The 16,148-nt window shown below is 48.5% G+C and overlaps 4 protein-coding genes across 4 annotated transcripts; 1 reads left to right on the forward strand and 3 right to left on the reverse strand.

Annotated features, from left to right (window-relative positions):
- Nucleotides 1–9: 9 nt before the first annotated feature.
- GGS22DRAFT_119731 (uncharacterized protein) lies at nt 10–4,632 on the reverse strand. The gene is made up of 2 exons (XM_047958199.1): nt 4,043–4,632; nt 10–3,978 (listed from the first exon to the last, which is right to left on the reverse strand). The coding sequence occupies exons 1-2, from the start codon at nt 4,400–4,402 to the stop codon at nt 313–315; spliced, it is 4,026 nt and encodes a 1,341-aa protein (XP_047820811.1). The 5' UTR covers nt 4,403–4,632; the 3' UTR covers nt 10–312.
- A 330-nt stretch (nt 4,633–4,962) lies between these two features.
- On the forward strand, nt 4,963–11,183 carry GGS22DRAFT_119732 (uncharacterized protein). Its single transcript, XM_047958200.1, has 2 exons — nt 4,963–8,378; nt 8,433–11,183. Exons 1-2 carry the CDS (start codon nt 5,100–5,102, stop codon nt 11,010–11,012), a joined length of 5,859 nt encoding a protein of 1,952 aa, XP_047820812.1. The 5' UTR covers nt 4,963–5,099; the 3' UTR covers nt 11,013–11,183.
- A 304-nt stretch (nt 11,184–11,487) lies between these two features.
- Nucleotides 11,488–13,941, reverse strand: GGS22DRAFT_178947 (ADP-ribosylglycohydrolase; the record flags this gene model as incomplete). Its single annotated transcript, XM_047963633.1, has 2 exons — nt 11,488–11,525; nt 11,727–13,941. 2 exons carry the CDS (start codon nt 13,939–13,941, stop codon nt 11,488–11,490), a joined length of 2,253 nt encoding a protein of 750 aa, XP_047820813.1.
- Nucleotides 13,942–14,347: 406 nt separating this feature from the next.
- Nucleotides 14,348–16,123, reverse strand: GGS22DRAFT_119736 (putative eukaryotic translation initiation factor 3 subunit 6). Its single transcript, XM_047958201.1, has 2 exons — nt 15,575–16,123; nt 14,348–15,520 (listed from the first exon to the last, which is right to left on the reverse strand). Exons 1-2 carry the CDS (start codon nt 15,950–15,952, stop codon nt 14,606–14,608), a joined length of 1,293 nt encoding a protein of 430 aa, XP_047820814.1. The 5' UTR covers nt 15,953–16,123; the 3' UTR covers nt 14,348–14,605.
- Nucleotides 16,124–16,148: the final 25 nt, after the last annotated feature.

The following is a 16,148-nucleotide window of genomic DNA, read 5'->3' on the forward strand; positions in this document are numbered from 1 at the left end:
AGGGGAATAGGGGAGATGATTACATAAGTATCTCTTGCTGTATCCAAAACTTCAAATGTAGCTTCTATGACGGATGTCGTTCCGATTCGTATGTATCCTCTGAAAATAAATATGTGACTGAACAATCATAAACATCGATCGAGCTTCTAGGTATAGGTACAGAGGTATCCAATGCTTCGAGTAACATCTCATCTAAAATATCCAGCAAGGTCAGGTATGTGTCCTCCCAACTCCAAACAATGCTTCCTCGGTTAGAATGAAAGAAAGTGGAAAGAAATAGGGTAAAATATCCGGGTTGATGGGTGACGTCAATTATCCGTGACCTCCCTCAACAAGTTCCCTTTTACTTCTGCAAACTGGACAGCCGCCCTCGATGCGATCTCTTATCAGTCGCGCATGTGTAACTTTGCTACCCACGAATCGTCCTCCCCTCGAACGGTCCTCGTCTGCATTCCCTACTACGGCGGGGTGAACAGCCTGGCCCGGATGTAGGTAATCTAGGAGATGGGTAATATGGAACACGTGGCCACAGGCAAATCCCACTAGTGTCTCCGTCTCCCATTCTGTGAATGGTTCGTGGCATCTGGCGCAGTGACCGGGCTTTATTTCTTGCTGGTCCTGATTCGATTGTGGCCTATTTGGAAGATGGCTATCTGTGAAGGTGTTGATATCTGACACTTCGGTAGGTGTCGCAGTTCCCGTGGCGCCTGTACGTGGTGTCGCAGAGGGCGATGATAATTTTGCTGCTGCTGCGGTGATTGGTATGTCTTTAACCTCAACGTCGACATGGTCCTGCGCGTGGGTCATCACCTCAAATTTGATACCCTTCCGCTGTCCGCTGCGCAGCTGGTTTTGTGCTGCTGCGACTTCTGACCTCAGAACTCGGGCTACACCTGAAGAAATACTGTATTGAATTTCATGCTCCTTCATGATGTGCTTCAAGCCTTCGCGAAGACCCGGTATCTCGAGACCCTCGGGAATCCTACGTACTAAGGTAATTGGGTTGATCGATGTTCCTACTTCTTCAAGCAAAGCACGGATAAAGCGTGGCTTATCCATGCTATATTCAAGAAGGTCCTCCCATAGATCTGGGTCATCTTGTTCCTTGGCGAAGCTAATTGCTTGTGAAACGTCGGCTAAGCGATCGATGATGAGATATAGAGCCTGCTTCATCCGTCCTGTCTTAGAATATAAGTAGACAAGTTCGGGTATGTAATTAGCCTGTTCACACTCCTGAACTGCCTCTTCAAATGTGTAAGACGTAGAGACTTTCAAGAAATCCATAAGAAGTTCTCGATCGAAACTTGCGAATATGTGGACCGCTAAATCGGCAAATTCGTCTACCAGAGATATGCTTTCGTCGACGGGTTGATCTCGATACTCCTGCCATAACCCGCGGAAGTAGAAATAAAGATAAAGGTTTAAATCTTTCTCCTCAAGCTGTCTGACCACGACCTCGGGCTTGATGAGACCTCGCTGAGCTTCGTCCACAAGTAATGCAATGGCTTCTGAAGTAGCTTCTTCGAGTTCGGCGACACTCATCCGATGAAGCTCTGCTTCCGGTACCCTAAGCGCAATGAAGCTAGTAACATCATCGGTAACAGCATCGGCAAGATGGTTGTCTCTTATCAGACGCATCGCGGAGTCCGCATCTTGAAGCCTTATGTAACATCTCAGAGCTTCCCGGTATCGCCCGCTGACTTCATGGAGTCTAGCTAAACTCTCTTTCACGATTCGCCAGTCACGTCCCTTCTCGCCGTCTTCGATGCTATCTTCTCTCACGTCCCGGAACTTGAGCTGGTTTTCAAGGGCGGTACTAACCTCGTTCGCGTCGAAAAGTTCCGTACCCCAGCGGTCAAGTAATTCCTTGAATCGAGGCTTGTCAGTTTGGATGTAATGTCCTAGAACAACCTCGTATACGGTCCCCGGTATTGGTGGGTGCATGGGTTCCGGTGGCATGTAATCCACAATCTCGTCGAATTTCTTAGCTCCGGCAAATATGTAGATCCACTTCTCCCATTGGTGGGGAGTATTAACCACCTTCGCTGCAACCTGAGCAGCGCGAACCCAATTCCTTTCTTCAACAAGTTCTTGAATCCAAAGCTCACCAATCCGGCGTTTCTCTTTTTCCGCCGATGAGTTCATAAATCTGATTTGGTCGTCTACCATGGATGTCGTTTCTTCATAAAAATCGTCTGCTGTTGATGGTCTCTGGCCCGAACTAGATGGCAGAGGTCCAGAGAAATCCCCCGAGGGCGCATTCATGATCTCCGGGTGCTCATTTAATAATTCCCAAGCATCTGGGTACCTTTGATGTTCTAAGAGCCACTCGAGATGATCGCCGAGATCTCGTTTTGTCCCGAGAATACAGTCATATGGACTATGAATGAATATTTTTGCGCCCGGCTTGATGAGGTTGGGGTGTACTGTCCGAGATGCCAGCCTAGAAGCTGCTCGGACACTTCCTGTAGTATTTCCAGCCCTAGGGCTCGAAGCAGCGTCATTACTATCCCTGCTTCGTATGCTAGCACCAGAGCTGAATAGTGATCTTGGGTTAACAGCAGCGTTCCACATATCCGTACCAAACCCTGCCAAGGCCTCCAAAGCGCCTCGAGAAGCCACAACAGAAGCAGCTCTGTTTGCCGGCAATATACCTAGATGGTAATCATTGGAAGAGAGTCGTTCAAATCGATTTACTGGGAGGCTGTCCTTATCGACCTCGGCTTGGGATGTGAGATCAATCAACCTTAATTCGGGAGCTTGGGCATTGTGGCGGCGACGGATGCCGCCCGATGGCTCACCACTTCCCGATCGTTTATGTTCTTTCGCATTCTCAATTTCGTCATCCTCTTCATCATCCGGTTTACAATAAGCAAGAACAAGAAGGAGATTTTGGGTATATAACGAAATGCCCGATATAATGCAATCCATGCGCAGTCTAAAAACGTTAGTATGTTCCATAGAAAGTCCAGGTGGGAATACGCACATCTTTACGATCTCGGCCCGTCCGATAGACCTTTCACCGGCATTCTTCCCTACGCCAATACCTCCAGGATGGACATGGATAATCCAAATGGTTCCACCCCATCCAACTAATAGTCGTTCAATTGTTTTATCATGTCTCTGCGCTTGTTGACTTAATTTGGCCACGGCTGGAGATAATGCACCTAGAGCGTCATTTTCCTTCGCTACCTCTTCACTCCCAATTGCTTGGTCGTCAATCCATTCTGCTCTACCCTTCCATAGACCAGCCATTTCTTCCCACTCTTCCGTTTGTGGTCTGTCGATATGACCTACTCGTTTCCAAGCATCTTCTGCATCCGCGCTATCCAGGTGTAATCTAGTGCGCATGATCTTAATACCATGCTCGTTTAACCACGCGACATATTTTCCCGATAAGGACCATTTGATCGTGCTAATGGTCCCCTCTCCGGAATGAAGTACTGTATCTTTGCCCGTATTTGCGCCTATTCCGATACTGCCGAGCCAACCCGACGCTGCCGCCGCAGCAGTTCCCGTAGTCGATGATGTGCTACGACCTTGCGGCGCCCCAACAGTAAGAACCAAACTACCAGCTGTACCACCAGACAAGTACGTCCTATCATTCCTGAAATCTGGCGACAAAGCTATAGCTTGGACTGGGCGAGCAAAATTCCTCAGCTGTACATCTCTGAGCTCAATAAGAGGTTGAACCCGGACATTGCCATCCATGGAAGAGGTCCCGATGTAGATGTTATTCGAGGGTAGGTTGGGAACTTGTGGTAGTTCGCGCGACCGTCGCTGACCAGCTGGGGAACCATCGGACTGTTTTGACATCGGCCGACTAGAACTTTGCGATGCTACTCGATTAACAGCTTCGGGCTTGAGGCTTAGTGGAAGAGATGGCGGCGGATATGGAGATATCGAAATGTTGGTGACGGAGGCGGTATGGGCTTGGTAGACGAGCAAAGATTGAAAATCGGGTAACTGAATGACATGCTGTTTTAAGTATTTTAGTGTTAGTTGTCCATAATAAGCATTTTTACTCGTGCTATATTCTTACGATGTTTCCATTATGTGTTCCGACTATCATTTTATCTCCTGCGACGAGGAATGCACTGGTGGCATCGCCATTCCTATAGGCGGCGCCCATATGCTGCGTCAAGCGGGCATATTTCAGCTTCGGTTCTTCGTCTTCGTCGTCGTCATCGTCATCATCTCCATCGTCTTCCTCCTCTTCACCGGTTTCTTCATCACCTTCCTCGCCTCCATCTCTTGAATCTGTTGTAGCGTCTTTGATACTTTCGGTCTGACTGGAAGCTTGTTCATGTATCGAAGGATCTACGTTGGCCTCGATTTCGTCGGGGGTTTGGACTTGGGCTTTAGTATCACCGTTGCCTAAGCCAGGATGCTCTTCTGTCATGACGGGCAATCAACCAAAGTCGCTAACATCAGGGGCGGTAACAAGAATTTGAGAAGCTAAAGCGATATGCAAGTCGCGTTGATCAATTATGATAGAATTGATGATATCGACTGTAATCTCAAAGCTGTCATGAAGAGATCCAAGGTTAGGCGTCGTAGACTTCTTGACCGACAGCTGTATATGCGTTAGCTAGTTGAGAGTTGATAGCTTTGTAACTTGGAGCTTTGTACTGGTAATTGGAGGAACGCGAAGTTAGGTACCTAGATGCTAGCTACGTCAGTCGGCAGCTTCCTATTAGCTGATCCGAGGTTGCCAAGTCTCGATTGCAGTGCTGACCGAAACAGTTTCGCTAAAGGGTTCTAGCCAATCATAGGTGTTTTCTAATCGCGCCCCTCTACACCCTCTGAAATTCAACCCATCTAAACTTTAAACCTTATTTGATTAGGTAATCTTTTGCGTTGTGTTGTACCCATGTACCCATGTACCCAGCCTAGCCTGCTGACATTGTCGCGTTTGCTGCTCTTTCTTAGCGCGAATGTTCGATTTGAATTCAAGAAGGTGCAAATCCTTGAAATTCATGAAACTTTTAGTTGATGGACCGGGGATAAATCAATTTAATCCTTCCTATTCTTTCTTGGCTTTTCACCACGAAAGATAAAGATAGTCCAACTGTCTCAATGGATCTCATCCCACCAGTATGGCCTCGGTGACATCGCTTGGGCTGCACCAGCCCACTGCACTTCAATATGCCTTGCAAGAGCAGCTTTTACCAGAAAACCCCCCTTGTTCGTCGTATGACTGGAACATAACAGTTGAGCATACTATCGATGAAGAAGGTGAAGATGAGCTTCTAGTCACTAAAGATACGGTTATCTGGTCTAGGGGATGTGTTTTTCGAAAAGCTTTCGGCTTTAAGCTTGAGAAGGAACCCATAACTCAAGCCCTTTTAACTTATTTCCCAAACTCCGAGGGTGACGAAGATGCTCAAGAAAACAAACCATCAAGCGAACGAGGCCGATCCGACGACCATGAGAGGCCGTTGTTGAAGGCTTTGGTGGTTTTCCTAAAAACTCAGGCTCACGTTTACTTCCTCAATGGGTCTAGTCACGTGGTACATATGCCATTTGAAGTTGAATCCGCTTGCGTTGCTCCTCGAGGTGTTATAATACAGCGAAAGCAGCGAACTGATAGCGGTTTGACCTCAAGCCTAAAATTCCCTCGAGTCCCACATAACTCATTCATCTCGAATCTTTCTCCATTATCCGCTCGATCCTCCCAGCAAAGTACATTTTCGACTGAGACTCTCGGTAAACCGAAAGCTCTTCCTCTAAGGTTAAATTCCAACCTTGAAAATCTTTGGGATGTACCTGAAGAGAAGAACGATTCGCAGTGGCCACGTCTAGTGGCTCTTACGGATCCTCTGCTGGAACTTGGGCTGGTAGTCACCCATCCCGATAGGTCCGCCAAGCGGAAGAGTAGTCGGAACTCAGAAAAGTCTCCCAATTTCCTTGACCGCGCAGAAGAGATAATTCATATCGAAGAAATACCACACCACCAAGCCTATAGGAGAGGCAAGGGGAGGTTGGTTCTCGCAGTGACCGTTAATAGAGAGCTCTGCGTGTATACCGTTTGGAAACTTACCTATATCCGTAACGAAGATCCCTTTATCAATGGACGAAAGGTTACGAAGAAGACGGACAGGCGGCGTAGCTCGATGCAGCCAGGCTTGGCCAGCGGTGCCACAACGCCATTGCACCCTACTTTTAGGGAGAGTTTCGGTGCCCCTCTGCCTGGAAAGCGATCGCGCAAGAGCGAAAAGGTTGAAAAGAACGACAAGATCTTAGAGAACCTCGAATCTTCGCTTGGAATTGAAAAGGAATCGGGTGTGACCCGTCGAACTTCTCGTCGCGTAAGTTCTATGCTTGCTCGAGCCGATTTATCTGCATCACAGGATAGGACAGCATTCTCTGAGCAAGCTCAAATCTCCAACCACCCCAATTCAAGACGAGACACATCTCATGGTAGCCATCGGGGCCGAACTAGTGGTGTTAGCTTTACCGGAGTTCCTGGTCACGGGGTGAATACTCTCCTAGAAGCCCCAGTAGACAGTTTGCTAGAAGAGCTTCGCGCCGGCGGAGACTTCGAGGGTTTCCATAGCATGGGATTAGACGACCATGATTTCGATGGGCTTACCCAAGAAATACTGTTCACGAAGATCCATAGTGTCCCTATCGACAACAGCACCGTGCGGTATTCTCTTTCGAAGCAGCCAGCACGAACACAGTGTAAAGTTTTCTGTTTGATCGGCCCGGAGTCTATAGACGATATGCACAATCGCCAGCAGGTATTGGTAGGAATCCAAGACCCAATGGAAAAACGCCTGCAGCTATTGACTCTATACTTACAATCGGACAAGTCGTCTGAGCATGATAGAACAGTTGTGACATTTGGGCAACTAAGAAAAGCTCAAAATGTCATAGACTCCTGTAAGATAGTCGACGGCGAAACTTCGATGATTCTCGTACTGTCGCAATCTTCTGAAGGCCAACGGGAACTTAGCATTCAAGCGCCGTGGTCTCAATTAACATCTATTACGTTACCACCAAAACTCTCTCTCGCCAATCTACGTAGCCTCGACTATCATGGCAGTCTCGTCAATCGCGATGTTGGCATTAGTAGGGCTATAACACCTGTGATCGGGGAGATTGCCGGTCTACGACATCCCAAGCTACGTGGTGTCGTCGACATCCTGGATGATGATGATCAGCAACTGCACCAAATCCGCATTCAGCTCCAGCCTACTTCCCCGAGAGTGATGAAAGTCATCAAAGTTCTTCGATCGTCTCTCCCAGCATCATGTGGAGAGAAGTTAATGTCCAATTGGTGGGAGGTTATTGGATGGCTCCGCCAACAAGACATTGACATCGTCGACATCGAATGGTCCGCGGTTGTTATCCTAGTACTCTCAATATATCTAGCTCTTGGAGTTGACGAGACTACACTACCAGTAGAAGGTAGACCTCGAAGAAAATCTAGAGGTTATCTTAGGTCAAGTAGCGGGGCCCAGATCGATCTCGGTGACTGGGACACGATGAATACATATGAAATGCCTGGTTCATTAACCCATCCGCCCTGGATAGAAAACAAGGCATGGCAATGGATAATGGAAGAAGACGATTCCTCTCTATCGATGTTTCGCCAAAGTTCTGAACAGAAAAACGCTTCCTTCATTTCTTTACACACCAAACACGCTTTGGCGTATATATCTTCCAGTCAAGGAGACACCGCCTTTGGTCCGAACGGGCATTTCCCAACCTGTTCCAAAAACGATTACTTAACCAGAACACGGTATGCTCAAGATGTTTTCCTTGCTCTGCACCTACTTTTAGAAGAGCAGAAATTAGACATGACATCCTCTCACGCGTCGTCTCCGGGGTCGGTTGATTTACGAGCCGTACTCCTTCAAATTTCCCGGTGGTTGAAGTGGCGTGATTGGGTGGCTTCCTACGAACTAGAAATGCCATTAGATTGGCCAGAGCAGTCGTCGGAATATGTTAGTATATCCATCTTACTCGTACCCCCAGAGCCTGCATATTGGAATGTTTTCGACTGGATCCGAACAAGCCTCTCCCAAGAACCGTCCCAGTCATCATTCGTACCACCGATAAGATCGGTCATGATGTACTCAGTAATCCCTCGTACGAAGATGTTTGAGGACCTCTTTAAAACACTCTCCTGGAAAAGTCGAACCCCAATAGATTACGCGGAGGCAATGTACGAAAGTGGTGTTACGCCAGCCATATTAGAATCGCTACCTGAATATGTGCTCATACCTCTCCAAGACGCAATAGCCCGATGCCAACCAGCACCTCCATCTGGATGGTCTAAAGGGTTACTTAATCTGGTCAACAGGAGTGACATTGGCTCGATTCTAACACGGTCGAACAAGCTTCCTGTTGGCTCGACGAGTATGCTTGTGAGTACCCTTCACAGTTTTATCACAATTAGCTGTTGTACTAATACCAATTAGGCTCCTACTCATATTGCTTCTTGGGATTTCAATTCTCTATGTCAGAATGTGAAGGACTTTAATGATGCTCCTTCCGATGACATCGCGGAGAGTGATAAGCAAGCAGTGATCCGTGCCATCTTCAAAGATGATCGACGCCTTGATGAGATTAAAATGATGCTTAACACGACCAAACCACGAATTATGCGATTAGATCCACTCCCTGAGTGGACAGAACCGTATTACCTCGAACAACAAAAGGAAATGGTCACAAGGCTTGCTAACAACACCTTGTCCATACCAGCTGGCCGCGGTCTGATGAACTACGGGCTGCGATTCCCTCTTCTAACTCAGAAGTTTCATATCAATGGTTTTGTTCTTAACTGTACTGTTAGACCTAACAATGTAACAGTAGGGGTTGACAAGTCACTTTTCACAGAGGAGAGAATTGCTTGGGCCTTCTTCCATTCTGGTGTCGCCGGTGGATTATCCATATCCCGCCAAGCCAAGGGAATAGACACGTCATGGATTCTCTACAACAAACCCGGCAATGATTTAAGCAATAGGCATGCCGGGTTCCTTCTGGCGTTGGGTCTTAACGGACATCTGAAAGGTGTAGCGAAATGGGTTGCTTTCAAGTATCTGACGCCGAAACATACCATGACATCAATCGGCTTACTCTTAGGACTAGCCGCATCATATATCGGAACCATGGACTCTCTCATCACTCGTCTACTGTCTGTTCACGTCACGCGAATGTTGCCTCGGGGTGCTGCTGAGCTAAACCTCTCCCCCCTAACACAAACAACTGGTATTATGGGGATCGGTCTGCTTTATTGCAATAGTCAACATCGTCGAATGAGTGAGATCATGATGTCTGAAATCGAACACATCGAGCCTGAAGATGATGAAGAACCACTCCGCACCGAATGCTACCGGTTGGCAGCGGGTTTTGCTCTTGGATTTATTAACCTTGGTAAAGGCACTGATTTGAAGGGCCTTCATGATATGCGAGTTACAGAGAAACTACTCACTCTAGCCTCAGCAACTAAGAAAGCTGAGCATGTGCATATTCTGGACAGATCAACCGCCGCCTCCGTGGTGGCTATTGCACTCATCTATATGAAGTCGGAAGATCACATCGTGGCCCGAAAAATTGATGTCCCTGATGCGCCTCTGCAATTTGACTATGTCCGTCCGGATATCTTGTTGTTGCGCACCGTCGCGAAGCACCTTATCCTCTGGTCAGAAATCGAGCCGACGCAAGAGTGGGTCCGTAAGAATCTACCTCGTCGTTATCATACGAGGTTACAACCGTCTCTTTATCCCTTAGATCACCCTTCCCGTGGGCCGCTTAACTCGACGCTTCTACCCTTCCTCACAATTCTAGCAGGTCTCTGTTTTGCTATAGCGCTGCGCTTTGCTGGATCTGGAAACGTGAAAGTCCGCGACCTCCTACTTTCTTATATCCGCAAATACTATTCACAATGTTATCACCCTGACCCTAAAGCCAATTTCGATAACAGAATCGTTCAACTGACGGCGAGCATGTGCCTCGATGTCGTCGCACTATCCTGTGCAACCGTGATGGCCGGCACATGTGATCTTGAAGTTCTCCGGTACCTTCGGTCTCTTCACAGTCGAAACGATCTCGAAACGACATACGGTTCGCACATGGCGACACATATGGCAATGGGCGTGCTTTCCCTTGGTTGTGGTACTCAGACTTTTAACACCTCAAACTTAGCTATCGCCTCACTACTCGTTGCTTTCTACCCCGTCTTCCCAGATTCTGTCCAAGACAATAAAAGCCACCTACAAGCGTTCCGACATTTCTGGGTATTAGCCACCGATCCACGCTGCTTAGTCACGAAAGACGTAGCAACAAACGCCCCTGTAACAATGCCCATCGTCATCCGTCTCAAGAACTCGGAAGAGGAGGACGTGCGCATGACACCGTGCCTCTTACCCCCACTCAGCGACATCCAAATTGTCCGGACCCTATCTCCCGAATTCTGGAACCACGAGCTCAACTTCGAAATACACCCTGAATACGCAGGCGCGTTCTCGCGCTCGCAGGCGCTCTACCTCCGCCGACGGCCTGTTAGCGACAGCCCGTTCGCGACGACAATGCTGACTCTCGGTCGCAACGGCAGCCTCAGCGGCTGGTCTCTGTACACGACGGCGCAGCCACTCGAATGGTTGTTCGACCACGTACCTACCCTTCACAAGCTTACGCACGCGGAGCGCGAGCTAGTTCTCGATCGCGGCCTCGCCGGCCCAGACGCTAGTAACGGCTCCGTCAGCGCCGTCGACGCACGCCTCGTGCTTCAGGACATCGTGAATAGCGGGAATAGAGACGATTTACTGGGTCTCAAGGGCCTCTTTGAGTGGGCTGATTGGAGAGCCGGAAAAGCGCAAGAAGAGCGGGATAAGGAGAGGCAGCAGGCGAAAGCGAAAGGGAATGTGGATGAATCTAAGACACTGATCGAGCATAATAAGCAAAAGCAGAAGCCACCACAATGGAGCGGGGAGGGGTGGTTGAGGGAGAGTATTGTTGAGGCGCTGAGGGGTGGGGTGTGGCTTGCTGGAAGGGAGTGATGGGAATATGGATGGGGAAGAGGGCGGCGATGCTTTACTTTGGTCAGTATATTCATGGCGCGTGCGTGCGTATATGAGACTACGAGTCAAGACATAAATACGGTAGATGCGATTGTGTTAGTTGATAAAATGATGATAATGAGAAAATGGAAAAAATTGGCACTCTTTATACTCAGTACCTACCGACCTCTAGTTATCACCACTGTCAATGTAAATGATAAGCCATAAGGTAAATCTTGGGAGGTTTCATATATACACTCACTCAAATGTATGAGTGAGAAAAAAATTAAAAGGAAAAAAAGGAACAAGTCCAAAGAACCCGTTTCGAACCCCGAGCGAATGTCGATATGTTAGCTTCGATCCTGTACATGGGAAGATTCGCGTGGTCTCCACCCTACATACCAACTGAGCTAAGTGACTCTAACAGGTCCTTGAGGAATTGTTACAATGTGTATCCTTCTTTAGATATATAACCTTACTGTCGGCCCTCGTACAGTTTGACTAACCGCACATCTATAAGTACCTAGGTAAGTACCTAGGCAGGTACCGAGTAGGTAGGTAAGTAAACCGTATAATACTAGGTAATAACACCTTTTTCTACTACTCTCGATTTATACAGAAGTTACAAGTACAGTCTTGGGTATACTGTTATCGTCTCTTAAGTCAAGCTCTTCCCCTTTTTCTTAGTTCCCACCCCATCGTCAGTATCCGGACCTCGGATCTCAATGCTTCCTACAAGCGCTGACCCGTCATTTACCACGAGTCCAATACCACCCCCAGGATACCTATCATCAAACCAACTAAATTCTATATTTTCATTTTCGATGCTTGCGGATATTTTATGTCCCGCCGTAGCTATATTAATAGTGTACGGCACGTCGACCTGCCACTCGAGCTCCTGGCCTGATAAAACAAACGTGCTCTCGTCCGTGGTCTTGGCTAGCACTACCCCCTTTTTGTTGGAGTTCATCTGGACGAAGAAAAAACCGTAGTATCTACGCAGCCCGTTGACTCTGAAGACTACTCCGTTGCGCGTGCGCCTGTTGCCGGTGATCACGAAATTATTGAACGTAACACGGTAGTCAGTCCATTCTCTAGTGCCATAGCACACCATTCCTTCGCCGCTGTCTTGCGCGATGATGAATTTTTCGTCCATCATGTTAAAGACATCAGTCGCGTTGACGAAGGATTGCTTGTAAAAACTTCGCGGCCCGACTTTGGAGTCGACAGGGAGGAGTGTCAATTTAGGAGAGCCAGTCCAGCACATATAGTCCACCCATATTGTGCCGGTTAACGGAGCAGCTTTCGTATTATAACCATGTGAGATAGAAAGGCCTATAGCTTGAACAGGTAGACAGCCTAGGCTCTCTGGGATGACCCATTCGAGGTTCTGGCTGGCGCCCGGCGTAACGATTATTGGGTCACTGGTAAGGGTTTTGAATTCATCTGTGAATTCATACGCCCTTAGTATCAAGCGCACGCTGGCACGCGCTGTGTTCGTTCGATCGGCCTTTAGCGTTGTCTTGAGGGTCTGCCCGGGGTAGACCAGGGGAGAACAGGCCAATTCGTAGAATTCCATCTGACGCACTTCCGGTGGCGCAAAAGTATCTGTCATGACCTCCAATGCTTCCTCGCCTACCTCCAAACCAAAGAAATTGATTGATAGGCCTTTATACCCAGTCGAACGGTCGACACCTTGCTCGATAAATGCTCGATATTTAGTCTCGTATTTCGGCGTCGTAGCAGTCCGGAACCCCTGAACACTTCCGGGCAAAGTAAAATGGAACTGCGCGCCATTTTTCGGAGGGATCAAGTCCTGCTCACCTGCAAGTCGCCGACCCATATTCGTAATATCGTACGCGATTCTCGCAGCATTGTTGACCGAGTATCCGCCATCAGCACTCGATATTAATACTCTATCAGCCAGTGGGCCACGCCAGTCAAGTAGTCCACCGGCCCCCCTAGTCTTGCCGATTTTACCATCGTCAAACGCCGATATTCCGTTCATGATAGCGATCAAGCATCCTACGTTCCCTGAATTGCAATCCGTGTCCCAGCCGCATGTATTCACGATATGCATCGCCTCGCCGAAATCCGACGCAGCGTAGACAAATGTCATGATCATGATCGCGTGGTTCGGTATAACATGACAAATACCGGGAAACTTGTCGTATCCGTAATAATCTTCTATACGCTGGCGTGTCTTTAGCCAGTCTTTGTCTTCTTCGCACCACGCGCGTACATCATTTATCATAGTGCGTATCAAGCCATTTGAACCTAAGAACCGCATACCAGTGTCGAGGAGATGTTCCACGTTATTGGATACGAAAGCTTCGGCCTCCATGGCAGCCCACATCCGAGCCGCGGCCAAGGCATCTCCATCGTGGCTCACCGACGCGGCTGACCCAGCCAGTATCGCAGCAACCGCCGGTTGGCCCGGGGCCGCCATAGCAAATCCGTCGATGAAAATCTGACCGCCGATCTGCTCAGCGATAGTCTTTCCATTCACCCTTGTAGAGCCGCTCATCGGAGGCCGAATTCCGTTCTTCAGATTCAAGAACGCGGTATGCTCGGTCGACACGCCGTTCCCTCCCCACCAAAACACAGTGCGGTCTTTAATTATATTGTTAAGCCATGTCCTACCAACATCTTCGGCCCCACGCAGCGTGGGTTGATGTTCTTCGAGCACGCGGACGAAGGTGAAAGTGCCAGAGACGTCATCATCTGTGACCACGATAGGGACGCCAAGCCGCTCATTGACGAAGTACCGGACGTGTCCCAATTCCTTAAGTATGCGTTGGTGAGTCCAGCCTTCGAAAGGGCGGCCCATGTACACCCCGATGACTTTGCCAAGGACGCCGGCATAGACTCGCTCGAGGTAATCAGATGGGATATTCAGTCTTCTCAATTTCCCTACCCTTCCCTCCATTTTTTTTAAAAAAATCTAGTTGTTATGATTAAGTTCGTGTTGTTTGGATACCTAATTAAAGATGAAGAATGGGGAATGGGGAATGGGGAGAGAAGAAACTGGGTACTAGAGATGTCGGGTGGTAGGACAGTGACATGTACCTATCAATCTCCACCCCGTCGCTTCCATCAAGTAATACCGACGTTTTTTTGCCATACTTCGATGGAAACAACAACCTGGTGTAAATTTGATAATCTATTGTCATGACGTAACCTAATATGGATGGGTACACAGCAACGGAACGCGGAGCTACGAGTTTACGTTACCTGGTACCAGCACAAATGTACTCCAAAACATCACGTGTCAACATATCGTCTAAAAATGTGTAACGGGATCGTCTTGACATAGGGGCAAGAAGCACATCAGGCGTAGCAAAGAATGGATGACTAGAAATAATAGTTTTTTGCAAATCGATGCTACCTTACAAGTCTACCGCACTTGCATGTACCATGTACCAGAACCCCCAAAACGCCGTTGATGCATGTCGTCCGTCGACAAAACCCATTGAAGGATCTCTGCTATCCCGCTTTTGGCCCATGCGCGCATTATCATGTCTATTTAATGGGTATCGTCCATTAGAACATCATGCTGTACGTTCGCTTTCATCATCTTCATCCTTCAGATCCTATCTAGCGACAGCAGCGCTAAGCACTTGTGTTCGGAAGAAGCCGCCCTTGGTTCGTTCGATGACTTGCTGGTAAACGGAACTAGGAGGGTGGTTCATCACCACCGTGCCCTCCTTGTAATCGATCTTGGCATCCACTCTGGTGTCGCGGATGAGGTTGACAATCCACTTTTCACCCTCATCTTCGCCAAGACCTAGGCGCGCGCTCAGGTCCTTGATATCGATGCGAGCGTGGATCTTGCAGTAGCTTTCGGAGATGAGGTGTCGCGCAGCATCGACGAAGACATCGGCGGCGGAGAACAGGAAGAAGTCGGAGCGTAGGATTTCCTCGGCAAGAGATAATTGTCGTTGCGCCTCCTCGAAATCGAAGTCGATGTAAAGCGCACGGACAAAGTCGGTGACAGGGTCTGTGTACTCGTATGCCTCTTGCTTAACTATGCGTATGATATCCTTCAACTGCTTCTGGTGCTGTCCAGAGTTTCGGGTTCGGCCGCGTCCGGTGATAACGGCAGCTGTGAGGTATCGAAGAATCCACGGACAGCTGGTCTGGATGGTGTTGATGTAGGCCGGGCTGAAGAATAAATCCAAAAGCCCGTCGCGAGTGCGGTCATCGTTGAAGAGGGGGAACAAGGCCCAGTGAATAAGCCAAGTACGTTGGCTCAACTGCGCTAGAGGGTTGTTGAATAACTTGGTGTCGATGTTCTCCTTAACTTTCTGAAGCTCCTCCACACTACCCTCCCAATTCGTAGTTAGGATCTCGGATGCGAATTTTCCCCACGTCGCGGCGGCGACCTTGTCGTTATCAGTAGACAGCACACGGAACTGGTAGAGGAGATCGGCCGCGGCGGCGTAGTTTCCGCAGCTATATTGGAAGTTTCCGAAGTCGTAGAGCGCGTTGACCATATCGATCGTCACCTAATTCGTGTTAAAAAGAGAAGATAGTAGTTGCAACGTAGGATTAAAACATACATCATGGTCCTTCTTGAGGAACTCCAAGTTAGCAACCTTGTCGCTTCGTAGATTTCCAACGACATCTTCGCGTCCTAGAAGATCGACGAGCTTGCTAGTGCTCTCCTCGAACTGCTCTAACCGCGAGATAACCTTTTGCCGCATGTCGTTGAACTCGGCTGGGGCCTCTTCTAGACCCTCAAGCTCTGCCTTCAGGTTGCCGACGAAGTCAGTCATGTTGGTAGTCTTAAGAAGCTCATATTTGGCCTTGGTGATGGCTAGGACGGAGGCATCATCGGCGTCTTCGGGGAGTTGACCGGCTGCGAACTCGAGGAGGGGAAAGACGAGATGGCGATCGAGGTGGCTGATTAATTTCGGCAGGAGATCGTATTCTGCCATGTTCGCGGTGTTTTTGTATCTAGATTCGGTGTTGAGGTATGGCGGGGATCAAAATTTGAGTAATGATGGACGGCGGTGCGGTCGTAAGAATTTTGATGTTAACAGAGTTAGAATTGGAGAAAATTATCGCCAAGTTAATTGTTGCAATTCTTTGGCGGGGCACGGAGGTTTAGCACAGTTTGGTGAGGGCAAGAGC

This window comes from Annulohypoxylon maeteangense (assembly GCF_022496945.1).
Source record: "Annulohypoxylon maeteangense strain CBS 123835 unplaced genomic scaffold GGS22scaffold_5, whole genome shotgun sequence".
Taxonomy (NCBI): domain Eukaryota; kingdom Fungi; phylum Ascomycota; class Sordariomycetes; order Xylariales; family Hypoxylaceae; genus Annulohypoxylon; species Annulohypoxylon maeteangense.